Here is a 16,275-nt window from a genome sequence, read left to right as displayed (position 1 = left end):
GTTTCTTTTTGATTTTGTATTACAATATTAGTTGAATAGCATGTTGTGATCATGTATGAAAGAAACTGTTGAAATACAAAAAAAAATAATTATTTTAAAGTGGGAGAAGTGCAGCAAGAGAAAGTATGAATATTCTAGTGTACAAAAGAGAAAACTCCTTGGAGTTGTCCTTTCCGAGTTCAGACCAAGGCATGCCTTGCTTAGTTTATAAACTCTGAAAAGGTCACATGTCCATGGGGATATTGCTATAAGATAGCAATTGTATTTTTCTGGTTTTGTATTCATGGACACCCCAGAGGGCAAGTTTAATAGGAGCAGGAATCAAACCCAGCTTTTCCACATATCTCTGTACAACATTATCCTTAGGCCTCCAGGCAAAATGTCAAATTATAGAGCCATATAACAATTCTGTCATCTGTAACAGGCTTACCAATGTAACATTTAACACTCTAAGTTAAATTTAAACGTCCTCCCCTTAATTTTCTTTAAAACAAATAACAACAAAACCCTCTTTTCTATCTAAAATGTTGTGGTCTCTAACTGGATAGAAATCTTATTCTGGATATTTGAGGTTAATTGAACTATGTGCCTCTGAGGGAATATTTTTTTAAAATAGGCTTTTTGGTAAAGTCATATTTAAAAAATGAGATTGTGTGACCAAGAAACTACTGGTGAATACAACAAAACCGTTCATATTGATAACTGGAATTGGGAACTCATTTTATTTTTTGAAAAAAGGTTGAAGGCAAAATTTTAGTTACTTGTTATGAAAGTATGAATCTCTGTGAGGTCCCAGCGACGTTCTCTATTTTTCAAAAAGAAAAGGAGTACTTGTGGCACCTTAGAGACTAACCAATTTATTTGAGCATAAGCTTTCGTGAGCTACAGCTCACTTCATCGGATGCATACTGTGGAAACTGCTTCTTTTGAAGCTTATAAAGTCCAGTGGCATAGGTTGCAAATTCAGTTACTCTAACAGACAAATATTGTTTGACTTCATTTGGCAATACTGTACTGTAGTGCCTCTTTTGTGATATTTTGTGGCCTATTATTTTGTCTCTCTCATCTTTGTGCATGAGTTTGTTTAGTCTTCTCAGGGCAGGAGCTTGTTAATGCATATAATGAATTAACTCCACCCACATGCAGCTCAAGGGATTGGTCTGGATATAGGAGGTGGAGCTGCTGCACAGAGTCCATTCCAGCCTATAGGCAGACAACTGTGCAGGGGATGTAGTCTATCAGATAAGAATAAACACTGATATTTGGCCTGCTCCTAGCATGTCCTTTCACAGACAGTAGGATATGTGACCAGCACAGAAATCCTTTCCAGGACAAGTATGAAGTGCACCAGTACTTTTGCACTTCAGTGCCATTTCTAGCTCACACCAGTGCAGGGCAATTAGTAATGAAGAGGGCCTTCTGCTGGCCCACCACACCACATGAATCTCTCCGTGTATGCTTAGTTGGAGATCACAGGCTAGTGATGTGTATGCTGTAGAAGTATGATTATGAGAGCTAGTGGGGGAAAAAAAGTCAAAACTTTTTTCAATGAAAAATTAATCTGTTTTGGGCAACTTAGAAATTCTCATGAAAATGTCCACCTTTGTTGAAAAACTGAAAATTTTCATGGAAATTTTCTATGGAAATAAGAGAAATTCCATGGAAAATGTAGACAAAAGTATTAACCTAAACCGCCCTTGTTGCAATTTAAGCACATTGCTTCTTGGCCTATCCTCAGAGGTTAAGGAGAATAATTTTTCTTCCTCCTTGTAACAACTTTTTATGTACTTGAAAACTGTTATCATGTCCCCTCCCAGTCTTTTGTTCTCTGGACTAAACAAACCTAATTTTTTCAATCTTCCCTCATAGGTCATGTTTGCTAGCTCTTTAATCATTTTTGTTTCTCTTCTCTGGACTTTCTCCAATTTGTCCACATCTTTCCTGAAATATGGTGTCCAGAACTGGAGACAATACTCCAGCTGAGGCCTAATCAGTGTGGAGTAGAATGGAAAAATTACTTCTCGTGTCTTGCTTAAAAAACTCTCTTGCTAATACATCCCAGAATGATGTTTGCCTTTTTTGAAGCAGTGTTTGATACATTGCTGATTCATATTTAGCTTGTGATCCATTATGATCCCTAGATCCCTTTCTGCAGTACTCCTTCCTATGCAGGGATTTCCTATTTTTCATATGTGCAACTGATTGTTTTGTCCTAAGTGGAGTACTTTGCATTTAGACTGTTTGAATTTCATCCTATTTTCTTCAGACCATTTCTTGAGTTTGTCCAGATCATTTTGAATTTTAATCCTATCCTCCAAAACACTTGCAATCCCTCCCAGCCTGGTATCGTCCACAAACTTTATAAGTGTACTCTCTATGCCATTATCTAATCATTGATGAAGATACTGAACAAAACCAGACCCAGAACTGATTCCTGCAGGACCCACTCAGTATGCCCTTCCAGCTTGACTGTGAACCACTGATAACTACTCTCTGAGAACCAGTTATGAATCCACCTTATAGTTGTTCCATCTAGATTGTACTTCCTTAGTTTGTTTATGAGAAGGTCATGCAAGACAGTATCAAAAGGCTTACTACCGTCAAGATATATCACATCTGCTGCTTCCCCTCTATCTACAAGGCTTGTTACCCTGTCAAAGAAAGCTGTTAGATTGGTTTGACATGATTTGTTCCTCAGAAATCCATGCTGATTGTTACTTATCATCTTATTGTCTTCTAGGTGTTTGCAAATGGATTGGTTAATTATTTGCTTCATTATATTTCCGGGTACTGAAATTAAGCTGACTGCTCTGTAATTCCCCTGGTTGTCCTTATTTCCCTTTTAATAGGTGGGCACTATGTTTGCCCTTTTCAGGTCCTCTGGAATCTCTCCCGTCTTCCATGACCTTTTAGAGATAATCACTAATGGCTCAGATACCTCCTCAGTCAACTCCTTGAGTATTCTAGGATGTATTTCATCAGGTCCTGCTGATTTGAAGATGTCTAACTTGCCTAAGTAATTTTTAACTTGTTCTTTCCTCTTGCTTCTACTGTATTTGTTGAATGTTTTCTTGTTACCCTTTATGTCTCTAGCTAGTTTAATCTCATTTTGGCCTTTCTTATTTTGTCCCTACATACTTGTGTTATTTGTTATATTGATCCTTTGTAATTTGACTTATTTTCCACTTTTTGTAGGACTCTTTTTTGAGTTTCAGCTCACTGAAGACTTCCTGATTAAGCCAGAGTGTTCTTTTGCCATACTTCATATCTTTCTTATGCAGTGGGATAGTTTGCTTTTGTGCCCTTAAAAAAACTGCCATCTCTCTTGAACTGTTTTCCCCTTAGGCTTGCTTCCCATAGGATCTTACCTACCCTGAGTCTGCTGAAGTCTGCCTTCTTGAAATCCATTATCTTTATTGTGCTGTTTTCCCTCCTACCATTCCTTAATATCATGAACTCTACCATTTCATGATCACTTTAACCCAAGCTGCCTTCCACTTTCAAATTCTCAACCAGTTCCTCCCAATTTGTCAAAATCAAATCTAGAAAAGCCTCTCCCGTAGTAGCTTTCTCCACCTTCTGAACTAAAAAAATGTCTCCACCCAGGAAAGCATTTTATGAATTTAAATTAGAGTTTTATATCTAATTTTCCTAGAGAGGGCTATTTTTCATTCACAGTGCATTAAAGTTATATGGGTTAGATGCAAAGCAGGGTCAACAAAATCCTATAAGGTTGGCAAGTGAACAGGGAAGCGGATTCCTTCAATTCCTACTAATAGTATGCTTAGATATTCAGGTTGTGCCTCAATGCACTTGCTATCCTTTTATAGGTCTTGAAAGCTGCACATTGTTTAACTTTTTGCACTTGACAGTTGAATTCACTGGAATGTGCACTTCTAATTACTTTCAAATGAATTATTCTGCCTTTTATCTCTCCGTTCTTTGCCTTCCTTCAAAATATTTGCAAGAAAGATTGAAACGTTCAATTTTTTAAAATGGTCCTTTGACTCCTGTTCTGATTCTGGAAGCCATACTGCATGGCCATCATTGACAAAGTCGTATGTTCATGAACACTGGTAAGGGCTGAATTGTCAAGTGTCTGTTTTCTTTTTGATACAGCTTCCAAGGGTTACATGCACATTCTGCCCAGTAAACTAAATGAGTGACGCCACTGTGCAAACTCTAAACAAGTCATGTTAGACATGTTCATTTTGGCTTCTCAGTTTCCTGCCACATTGCAGCATGATCATGGGAGAGAAGGTAAATTAGTGTATTAAACTCTGTCTGAGAAGACTAAGATGTTTGTTTAATGTCTGATAACAATAATAAGAAAAAAAACACAAGAGGAGCTGACAATCGTAAGGGGGAAACTGATACATTCTTAGTGGGATTAGAGGCATGGTTGGTCACCATGATAATTTATCTTATAATTTCCATAATCTCCATATTTTGCGTCCCTCTTTTATAGCCTTAAGTGCCATGGTTTAAGTTTTTCTGTCTGAAGATAACCAGGATCAGTTTTGGCAAAAATGGGCATGACATTTTCTCCGTTCCTGCAGTTTAAAATTATTGGCTGAACTGGAAGCAAAAACTGTCCTGTTGACTAGTTAATATCCCACACTGATGCATGTTGATATGATGAAGTTTTTTATTGGAGAATTCACAAGAGCTAAAATTGTTTAACTAACATGTGCAGTGAACTAGAAGATGATCTGTTGTAGGTTTTCCCGTGCTACTGAAGAAGATCAACATGCTCCTGTTTTCACTGAGAGGGGAGGATGTACAGATTAAAAACAGGAAGATTGGAATTCTGATCACATTCTCTGGGTGTATTTACTTCTAACATTATGGAAGAGTTAGAAAGGCTCACGTACGTGTGTTCAATCAGTTTTGCCTGGTGTTTGACAACCTGTGTTCTGGAACCAAGCAACCTCAAACTGCATTTGCAAATAATATGATGCTTCCTTATCAGAATGTAAGCAGGGGAATAGTCCTGCTCTTTCCTGGCTTCTGCACTACCCCAACGAAAGGATCTGAGTCCTCGCTCCCACTTCCTTTACCCTGCCCTTGAGGACTCCCCTTCCACTCTCCTGTCTGGCAGAGTCCTCGTAAACCCAACAAGGCTGGGCCCAGGATTCCTGGGGGGCTCGACCCCCAACCCTGCTGTGGTCACCTAGGACAGGGGCTAGGGTATCCAGGGTACTCTCTCTGCACTGGGCACTTCTCTGACCCACTGGCCATTACATACAAGTTAAAGCAAATGCAAGTTATTTAATCAACAATTAATTTTAAAAAGAATAAGGAAAAATGGGAAAGGTTAAAGGAAACACATCCACCTGCTCTGTGGCAGGGAACATCACAAACAGTGTCTCTGGAATGCCAGGGCAGTTCACAGTCTGTTCCTTGTAAGTCCCAGGCCTTCTTCTCAGGCCCTGGCTGTGCTGCAGGGATGCTGTGGGTTGGACACTTGCTCTTGTGGTGGCCACATGCTCTCAGGCTCTAAGTGGTAGGACCCTTCTTCCCAGTGTCACCCCCGCCCTGTCGGGGTTACGATCCAAGCCTGGCCTGCAGAGCCTCTTGGCTGAGGCGTCTCCCTGTGCTGGGGCCCGCTGCCCAGGGTCCCCCTCGCTCTCCTCAGCTGCTCATCGCACCCAGCTCTGGACTGCTCCAGCCCCAGCTGCACCACTCTGTCTCAGCGCTGCTGCTGCTGCTGCTCTGCCTCCAGCTCCCTGGGTTGCTTTTCTGGCCCCTCTGGCTCTGGTTGCTGCAGCTCTGCTCCCAGGACAGGATCTGCTCTCTCTGGGCTGCTTTTCTGGTCCCTCTGGATCTGGCATAGCTCTGCTCCCCAGCTTAGCTTGAGCCCCACTCTGTCTGACCCAGGCAATTCCAGCTCACACGGAGGACGGGACCTCCCTGGCCTCCTGACTCCCTGATTAGCCTGCTCGCCCTGTCATTCAGGCTGACCTGGAGCATTGGCCTCTCCCCATTGTTCCTGGGGGCTGTCAGTCTCAGGGTCCTGATTCCCTATCGACCCTTCCCCCTTTTTAGTACTGGGAGCTAGCCAACCAAAACACCCCCACTGAATGTTAGTAAGGGGGCAACAGTCCCCTTACAAGAAGACAGATTTCTTCCTGAATAAAATGTTTGATAGAATATCTAACTCTAGAAAAAACGTGTAAACTATTAAGGATATCTATCCTCCCCAAAAGACATGTTTATCTTAATACAAAAACATAAAGAGGAAAATTATCACAGCAGATACACATCGTGTAAAGATTTTGCTAGTTGCACCACTGTTGCTTATTTCATTAAAATTTTGTGACAGTTTGATATGAACTCAAACAATCCGTTATATTTGTGTGTGTGTTTGCATATGTGTAACGCAACCTGAAAGATCTGAAATGCGTTATTAAAAATGTTTTGTGTTTAAGGAGTCCTAAATCAGTTACAGAATATGGGCCTATTTCTATAAATTGATTTTCCTGCTCCAGCTCAGAACTTCCCATATAAAGCAGAGTTATGGTGGCAGGGAAAAACTTGAACTTGAGTCTTGGCACGGAGATGACTTTTTACCCCACCTTTTAAAGTTTTTGCAAGAGATGACACTATAAATCTTTTTTTTCTGTAGCAGACATTTGTATTTTCAAAAGTATATTTGTCAACATTTTCTAGTTCCTTTTGGGACTATCAGTAATTGCTACTAAAGTGTCACAGATTTGCCTTTTGCCAAATTTACTTTACCATGAAATTCACTGTATTCTCTTAGAATAGGGAATATTGCACGTACTTTGGTAATTTACATTAAGTGCTGAGAGCAAGAATAAGGATTTAAATTGTGCCCACTGAAGGTGTCTCTAGTTCCAATCCTCTACTTTCTGTTGTTACTACATACATCTCTGTTTAGATCTTGAACTTCAGGTAACACTCCATAAGCACTGTGTGGTGGAATAGGTGGTGTTTGCACAAGCCCTTTTGTCTCTGACTCTTTGGGAGGAGAGACTGACAGTGATACAGTTTATAAAAGCAGAAGTCAGAAGTTGAACAAGTCAGTTATGAGTGAATTTCCAAGTTCAGAGGGAGTGCCTGTGGGCAAGTGAGAGAAGACTGGCTACTTAGAGACTGAGAGGTCAAGGTAGTGGCTTTCCAAATGGAATTTAAAATGCTGAAAACCTTTCTATTTAATTAACTTCTAGAAGGAGAGAATTGCTGTGGCCAGGTCTACACTGCAATTAGACACGCATGTCTGGCCTGTGCCAGATGACTTGGGCTCGGCCCGAGCTCTGGGACACTCCCACCTCACAGAGCCCTAGAGTCCAGGCTCTAACCTGAGCGCAAATGTCTGCAGCGCAATTAAACAGTTCCTTAGCCCGAGCCCCCTGAGCCCAAGTCAGCTGGCACAGGCCAGCTGTGGGTTTTTAATTGCAGTGTAGACATAACCTTTGTGTTTTTAATTTCAAATGTATGTTGCAGTGGTAGCCAATTTTATAAAAAAAAAAAAGTGGCCCTCTGAACTACCATTGAGAATATCTGCTTTCAGGAATGTCCCCTGCCTAGGAGCTAGTTTGAAATAATATGCACAGAGGTAGAATCATAGAATCATAGAATATAAGGGTTGGAAGGGACCCCTGAAGGTCATCTAGTCCAACCCCCTGCTTGAAGCAGGACCAATTCCCAGTTAAATCATCCCAGCCAGGGCTTTGTCAAGCCTGACCTTAAAAACCTCTAAGGAAGGAGATTCTACCACCTCCCTAGGTAACGCATTCCAGTGTTTCACCACCCTCTTAGTGAAAAAGTTTTTCCTAATATCCAATCTAAACCTCCCCCACTGCAACTTGAGACCATTACTCCTCGTTCTGTCATCTGCTACCATTGAGAACAGTCTAGAGCCATCCTCTTTGGAACCTCCTTTCAGGTAGTTGAAAGCAGCTATCAAATCCCCCCTCATTCTTCTCTTCTGTAGGCTAAACAATCCCAGCTCCCTCAGCCTCTCCTCATAAGTCATGTGTTCTAGACCCCTAATCATTTTTGTTGCCCTTCGCTGGACTCTCTCCAATTTATCCACATCCTTCTTGTAGTGTGGGGCCCAAAAGTGGACACAGTACTCCAGATGAGGCCTCACCAATGTCGAATAGAGGGGAACGATCACGTCCCTCGATCTGCTCGCTATGCCCCTACTTATACATCCCAAAATGCCATTGGCCTTCTTGGCAACAAGGGCACACTGCTGACTCATATCCAGCTTCTCGTCCACTGTCACCCCTAGGTCCTTTTCCGCAGAACTGCTGCCTAGCCATTCGGTCCTTAGTCTGTAGCTGTGCATTGGGTTCTTCCGTCCTAAGTGCAGGACCCTGCACTTATCCTTATTGAACCTCATCAGATTTCTTTTGGCCCAATCCTCCAATTTGTCTAGGTCCTTCTGTATCCTATCCCTCCCCTCCAGCGTATCTACCACTCCTCCCAGTTTAGTATCATCCGCAAATTTGCTGAAAGTGCAATCCACACCATCCTCCAGATCATTTATGAAGATATTGAACAAAACCGGCCCCAGGACCGACCCTTGGGGCACTCCACTTGATACCGGTTGCCAACTACCCGTTGAGCCCGACAATCTAGCCAGCTTTCTACCCACCTTATAGTGCATTCATCCAGCCCATACTTCCTTAACTTGCTGACAAGAATACTGTGGGAGACCGTGTCAAAATCTTTGCTAAAGTCAAGAAACAATACATCCACTGCTTTCCCTTCATCCACAGAACCACTAATCTCATCATAGAAGGCGATTAGATTAGTCAGGCATGACCTTCCCTTGGTGAATCCATGCTGGCTGTTCCTGATCACTTTCCTCTCATGCAAGTGCTTCAGTATTGATTCTCTGAGGACCTGCTCCATGATTTTTCCAGGGACTGAGGTGAGGCTGACTGGCCTGTAGTTCCCAGGATCCTCCTTCTTCCCTTTTTTAAAGATTGGCACTACATTAGCCTTTTTCCAGTCATCCGGGACTTCCCCCGTTCGCCACGAGTTTTCAAAGATAATGGCCAATGGCTCTGCAATCACAGCCGCCAATTCCTTCAGCACTCTCGGATGCAACTCGTCCTGCCCCATGGACTTGTGCATGTCCAGCTTTTCTAAATAGTCCCTAACCACCTCTATCTCCACAGAGGGCTGGCCATCTCTTCCCCATTTTGTGATGCCCGGCGCAGGTACTTGGCCTTGACTGGGTAGAGTAGGGTTTGGGTCCACTTTACTACTTTTAGAGCAGAGCATTTCCTTGCATATGTAGCCACAGAGTCACCTGGCTCTTCCCTTGGGATAGGGTGTGCAGCCATTCTGTTTGGCTGAAGGGAAAAGTCCCATGGAGACGGCCTTATAGTTGGAACTTGGGATGAAGAGATATATATTTTCAGCCACAACTATGCATGGGAAACATGACACATTGGGGGGGAAATGAGTTATTTTTCCTCTAGATACTGTATACATCTAAGGCTAATGAGTCCATCAGTGTAGCAATATAAGATGGCTACACATCAGTGGATGGGTGAAATTAAATCTATATATAGAGAGGATTGACAGATGAAATTAATTACTGATGTTGTTGTAGCAGGAGTTACAAAACAAAACCAAAAAAGCTAAGTACTTATTTTGGTAAGGAACAATATTGTTCAATGTTTCGCTAAAAATAAAGAATAATTCCTCTTATATTCTCATGATGCTTTTTTTTTTTATTCTGTGACCGATTTAAGAGTTCTACTGTAATGAATTTTTTAAGTGTGCTATTTGCATGCTTGACTTACTGCAAAAGGTATTTAAGTAAACAATCATAAGTGAAAAATTTGGTGAAAGGGAAAGGTGACGTGACAGAAAAGCTAGAAGCTAGAACAAACACTTCTTGAATGTTGTTCTGTTTGCATTAGTTGTAGAGGTTCATGACTACATTACTGAATATTTACACTGGAAACTGGTATTCATCCCACTGTATTATGAACTGTATTGGTGCTGTGTTTATGCAGTTAAGGTTTGTGTGTTTTCTGTGTCAAACCTAGTTTAGCTATTTTTTTATATACTAATTTTGATTATTTTAAAATCTCCGAGACACACCAGCTTTCAATAGCTAGCGTATGCTTCTGTAATTTATTGAAGTGTCCTGTTATAAAGCTTTACTTAGCAGGCCACTGGATAAGTATGTGGTTTTAATGTCTTTATAGTTTTGAGAAATAATGGGCCAGTCTCTGGCCTCTGCTACAGATCCTTTGAGTCACTCCAGTGGTGCAAAAGAGCTGCAAGCTGCCCTAAACTGGCAGCTGGTGAAATTTTGACTGGCAAAGCCATTTCTCTGCCAGCTCCGCTCCCTCTGGCATAGGGAGTGTGTTGGGTAAGGGAGGTGCTACAGCACTCCTTGGCTGGCATAAGTGCTGCTGTAGGGTGGATACAAGCCAGTATAACTTAGAGAACAGCCCTGAGGTACCCAGATAAAGGTGCTGTAAAGGGGTATAACTTTGGGCCTCCTTTTTCACCACCAGATAGTACTAACTTGAGCAGCATGCAACTAGAGTTGAGGATAAAGCTAATGATTATGCTCAGATTCCTCTCCTTGACCTGGTTTATGTCTTCACTCCACCAACAGATCCCTCATGAAAACATAATTCTTCTATGAGGCCTATGTTATTGTCAGGTTCCTAAGGGACAATTCTGCACATCACCAAAAATCTCTACCTTATCACCCTTAGTTCCCTTCTTGGAGGTCTCAGCCAAGTGGTCAAGGACTGACTGCATGTGCCTGAAGAACAGTTTCAACCCTCAAAGTTGAATTCCTCTAGGTCAGAGTTGAGAGACATGGGCAGGGAGGTACACCGGGCCCTCGCTAGAATGCGGGGCTCGGGATCCGTACGCGGGGACTGCGTTACCATGGATCCGAATTTAAATATTTAAATTTGGGATCCATCGTCACGACCGTGCTATATGCGGATCCACGCTCTAGTGTTGCGCGCTCTAGCGAGGGTCTATTGTATTAGAGAATCTGGCCCATCTACTGCTTGTGCTATGTCTGTTCTTTGGTAAATTACCGGTAATTTATTTCAGTCTGGAGTATTAGCTGGGAGGAAGAGAAGGAAAGACGAAAATGTACAATGCACAGTCAGTCTGTGAAACTCCTTGTCAGAGGATCTTGTGAAGGCCAAGACTAGAACAGGGTTCAAAAAAGAACTAGATAAGTTCATGGAGGATAGGTCCATCAATGGCGTCCCTAGTCTCTGCTTGCCAGAAGCTGGGAATGGATGATAGGGGATGGATCACTTGATGATAACCTGTTCTGTTCATTCCCTTTGGGGCACCTGGCTGTGGCCACTGTCAGAAGACAGGATACTGGGCTAGATGGACCTTTTGGTCTGATTCAGTATGGCTGTTCTTACGTTTTTATGTTACCAAGCCTATTTTTAAAAGGAGAGGGAGGGAGAAGTGTGTTTTGTATCCGTGGTGTCTATGGAATTGATACTGGGCTGTTTATAATTTTTCCTGAATGGAGTCCCATATTTTATTTGCACAAATGTAAAATATGTCAAGTAATAATAAACAAACAGCTAGCATCCTGAACTGTCTGGCCTATTAATTAGTGCATCTGATCTCCTGAAAATTTGTGGTTTATTGATTAGAATTTCTAATAGATAAGTAAGATGAGCTGTGTATAGCTGGAACCCTGCACTTACACAGAGTCAATGGGGCTACATGTGGTCTGCTCGCATAGAGCCCATTGAAGAAACAGGATTATATGGTATAAGTACAGTACTCAAACTGTGAGATAAAATAGTTCTTAACCACTGCAGAATGGTATTCAGCGCTATTTCCAACAGACAGGAAATACTGGGAACAGAAAGATATTATCAGTAATAAAATGCTGGAACTGAAATTTCATAAGGCAGAAATCGGGCCCATATTTCTCCAGTTTTGCTTCCCCTGAAGTCAGTGTCTGAAAACTCCCATTGATACAAATGGCCAATATCAGCACCTGGATTAAACATGTTTAGATTGGATGGTGTTCAAACTGGATGAGAGGGAGACACATGAAGAAAGAATAAAGATGGGTTAAGAGTGTGGAGACTTTAAATTCACATTTGATAACAACCGTGCCTAAACACATGGATTTCCCGCCCCTCTGCCTCCCTCCTCCCTCCCCCAAGAGACAGTAACTTCAAGGAGTGGAGAAAAGTCAAAGCTTTAATGACAGATCTCAGTGAAACCTAAGACAGTAATTTTTGTCATCAAGAAAGTGAAAATGTACCTGCCAGGATTTCTTTTTAATTGATCTGAAGTTAAGGAAAGAGAGCCTGAATCTGACTGAGTAGATAGAAGATACAGATATGGGCACAATGCAAGTTTTGCATGTCCAATTAAGCATGAAATTCCAGTTTTAGGTTTCCAATACAAATGCATTGTTTAAATAATTTAGCCCTATCCTGGGAACAAAAGATAGATTTACAAAAGGGCTATGCTAGGCATTCTCTTGACACAAGTGTCCAATATTCTGTACACCTGCGAGTGCAAATATGTCTCTGTGTGTGCTTCAGATATTCGAATACCTACACCAGTACTTCAATAGTTAAGCACCTACACACACAAATATTAACACTTGCATGTGCAAAATCTGTTGGTTCCACTTGCACTTCAATAGGTGTTTAGACTATTGAGACTGCTTATGCGTAGGTTACAGTGCACACAGTTTAGATGCATACATAGTACATTTTTTACATATGCACAAGTGGCTGCTGGGCCTTTGAAAATGTGCCCTTTTGTTTAACTGTGAAATCTAAATGGGTAATGCTCATTTCTGTCTCTTAAAGATTACTCTGAATTGGGAGATCTTCCACCCAGGTCCCCGTTAGAACCAGTTTGTGAAGATGGCCCCTTTGGGCCAGTGAAAGAAGACAGGAAACGGACAACTCGGGAGCTTCGAGAACTGTGGCAGAAAGCCATTCTTCAACAGATACTGCTCCTCAGAATGGAAAAGGAAAATCAAAAGTTGCAAGGTTAGTAAAAATTTTGAATAGATCCTATTTTGTATTTTGTAAAATTTTGTATTTTGTAAAAAATGTTAATGGTTACTTAAATAGATGAGGTTCTGGCCTTCCTATTAATTTCTTTCCCTATTCTCCATGTCCTCCATTTTACAGAAAGCCCAAGATTAAATTTTATTTGTTGGGTTGGTCAGTCCTCTCTGATTTGAGGTGAGATGAGAGGGAGTCCAAAGACCGTTTGGGATTTGGAGGAGGAGAGCCTCTTAGCCCTATCAAAGACACTAATGGTGAGCGTGGCCACGATAATCCTCTGAAGACTTCTGAGGGAGGGAGCACCTGGTACCAAGATAATGTGTGAGGAAGGACAGGTTACTCCTGCCCCTCCCCCACACACCCCTGGATAAATCTCTGAGTAAGATGTGTGGAGAGGAAGGGTTGTCTGTCAAGGCGGACAACTGTATAGAAAGAGGCCTAGGGTTGTAGGAACTGCAGTAGTACTGAATGGAATCCTCTTTCAAAGCTGAGCAAAAGCTCTTAGGGGACAGTGAAACCTGGGTGCAGGTTTCTGTGGTACCTTGAAATCTGAATGGATGATTGCCCTTTATGATGTGCACTGTGTTGTATTTCCTTAAGCATCTACTTGTGTTTCTGTACTTGCGTTACCTTTTTTAGAAAGAATCTACTTCATTCCATTATTAGCCCTTCTTGTTTTAAGGATCAGGTTGTTGGTATTAAAATCAGGTTGATTTAATTTGGTGTCTCACTACAAAGTCAGAATATTGAGATCTAGGGTAAAATTTTCAAAAGTGCCTGTGTCCCATTTTCAGTCTTGACTTGGGGGTAGATTTTCAAAAGTACACTTAGCACCTAACTCCCATTGACTTTCAGTGAGAGGTAGGCACCTAAGTGCCATTTGTGCCCTTGAAAAATCAGCCCAAGTGACTTCTAACAATGGGACTTAGGTACCTGAGTCACTTTTAACAATGTTATCCGTTGTCCTGGGTAGCTGTGATGGAGTGGTCATTGGCTGATGGGTTGGAGTTTAATGGAGGGTGGGGTTAAGGAGCTACAAAGCTTGTCCCAGCTTTGAAAGTGTCAAGTCTAGCCTGGAAGCTTAGCTTAGGCAAACTCCTGCTCCAATTTCTGAAGTCAGCCTAGGACTGAAGTTAGCTTGGAAGCCTGGCTCAGGCAAAGGCCTGCCGAACCCGAAAGATTTGTTCCATTCTTGAAAGACCTAGCGCAGCCTGGGAGTCTAGTCTTGAAAGATTAGCCCAGCCAGGGAAGGTTGGTTTAGGTAGAGGTCTGAGCTAGTTCTGAAAGATTTTGTGTAGTATGGAAGCTCAACTCAGGCAGAGATTTATAAAACTTCCAATTAGAACTTTAGCTGGTAGCTGTATTATGCAGTTGCTGTGGGAATTTCTGAACATGTGGGAACCTAAGGTTTTTTCAGTTCTTATGGGACTTAACATTAAAAAGTATATTTTTTCTCTTTTTTTAAATACTCCGATGGTTTATTTCTTGCCTCTTTCACCTTCAAAGTGAAACCCACATGAAATCCACGGATAACGTGTTAAATCACCGTGTGACACTTATATCTATGAAAATGAGAAAATAAGCTTAGTCAGATGTTGATCAGCACTCTGTCTAGAGAAAATAGACACTAATTACTAAACAACCACAAATACACTAAAGATCGGTATGTCTGAAACTTGTCAATAAATGAAAGAAACAAGTCTTTAAAAGAAACAGGAGCACGTGTATCTTGGAATTGCTTTTTTTTCTTCCTTACAGGCAGATAAATTTCAAGAAGTGCTCTGAGTTGCTGTTATACAAAGGAACCAGCCCGTGACACATGTTTTGAAAAGCATGTGAGAACATGTTTTAGCAGGCTTGCTTTTTTATCAGCCACATATTCAGGGGTTTTCATCTTTGGGAACTAACAGTAAATATTTTAATATGCAATAATGTTTCAATAAGCACAGAATACGTTCATTTTGACTACTACTAAATTAAGCAGTAAAAGTGCTAATATTAAATGTGCAGTATAATATTCACTACTTACCATCTTTATCTCTTGATACATTATTTCACATTTAAATATTTACTGTTGCTGTCCAGGCGTTCTCACTTACTAAGGGTATATCCTCCCCTCAATCTTTGCATACCACTACCATTGACTTCCATGGGCATTCTGTACGTTGAACAGCCAGGTAAAATTATGCTTCCAAATGTTCAAGTACCAGATAATACTGTTAATTGCAAAAGACAAACAAAAAGTGACTAACAGTTTGCCCATCAGCTCTAATGCAAGCTGCTACTGCGATGCTTATTTTAAAATTATCTTCATGTAGGAAAACAAGGGGCCTTATGTTTTGGTTTTTTTATATGATATTCTTTTTGACTTGAAGAAAATGTGAACAAGTTGGGTCCTCTGTTGAGTGGAGTTGCATTTATTTAGAGATATAGAGTCACTTTCTAAGCTGACACATAATTGGTGCTGTAATTCTTTTAATTCAATGTTCAAGCATAGAGCAATTTGTAGTAAAAAAGATGTTGGAACATCAGGGTATACTTTATGACATGTCCTACCAAGAATGTGTAGATAAATCACACTTCAATAGAAGTGTAACCATAATGCATCTGAACTTGTTTAGCCCGAAAGTGCCTAATTCTCGTCCTACAGAAAGGTCAACATGTATAGTACCCAATTCTAATTTTGCTATAGTAGTTTGGCTCACCTCTAATTACATATTGCATATTTGTTGAACATACCAGTACGGAGAGTCTAAATACTGATCTGAAAGGAGTAGTCCTGGCTAACATAGCAACAGACCATTTTTTTCCCTTCAGTCTGGATAGGTAGGTGCGCAGACCTAGAGGAGAATAAATCACATTATTTGTATGTTATTCTCTGCACAAACCTCCGTTGTCACTAGCACTGCTTGCGTTCACTGCAAAAGTCTCATCATTTGAAGGAGACTGCAGAAATTGAAGAGTGAGGTCACATGAGGTTAGATTCTTTGAAGCCTTGCTTTCAGCAGTACTGAAGGTAAACGATGGCAATGTGAAGAGGAGGAAAGAGAAGAAGAGCAGTTAAGGAGTAAGACTTTTTTTTTTTTAATTTGCAGCCAAGCATTACAAAAACAAAGGTGCACTGCTTTCTTTTAATCTTTAGGGTTTCTTTCTGTATCCTAATTTCACTCACTCCTCTCGTGGCTTCTCACCAAAAGTCCCCATGTAGATGTGTCCTTTGTTTTGTGGTTGTAATTCC

General features: G+C 41.2%; 1 protein-coding gene across 7 annotated transcripts in view; it reads left to right on the top strand.

The window, feature by feature from the left end:
• Positions 1 to 16,275, top strand: part of TBC1D1 (TBC1 domain family member 1) — a 213,165-nt gene that overhangs the window by 144,291 nt on the left and 52,599 nt on the right. For all 7 annotated transcript variants that reach the window (XM_075127974.1, XM_048848603.2, XM_048848601.2 and 4 more), the window contains one exon: positions 12,831 to 13,016. In XM_075127974.1, the coding sequence (XP_074984075.1) occupies positions 12,831 to 13,016 (186 nt within the window). The remainder of the gene's footprint in view (positions 1 to 12,830; positions 13,017 to 16,275) is intronic.

This window comes from Caretta caretta, chromosome 4, assembly GCF_965140235.1.
Source record: "Caretta caretta isolate rCarCar2 chromosome 4, rCarCar1.hap1, whole genome shotgun sequence".
NCBI lineage: Eukaryota > Metazoa > Chordata > Testudines > Cheloniidae > Caretta > Caretta caretta.
This window is presented reverse-complemented; position numbering and strand designations above follow the sequence as displayed.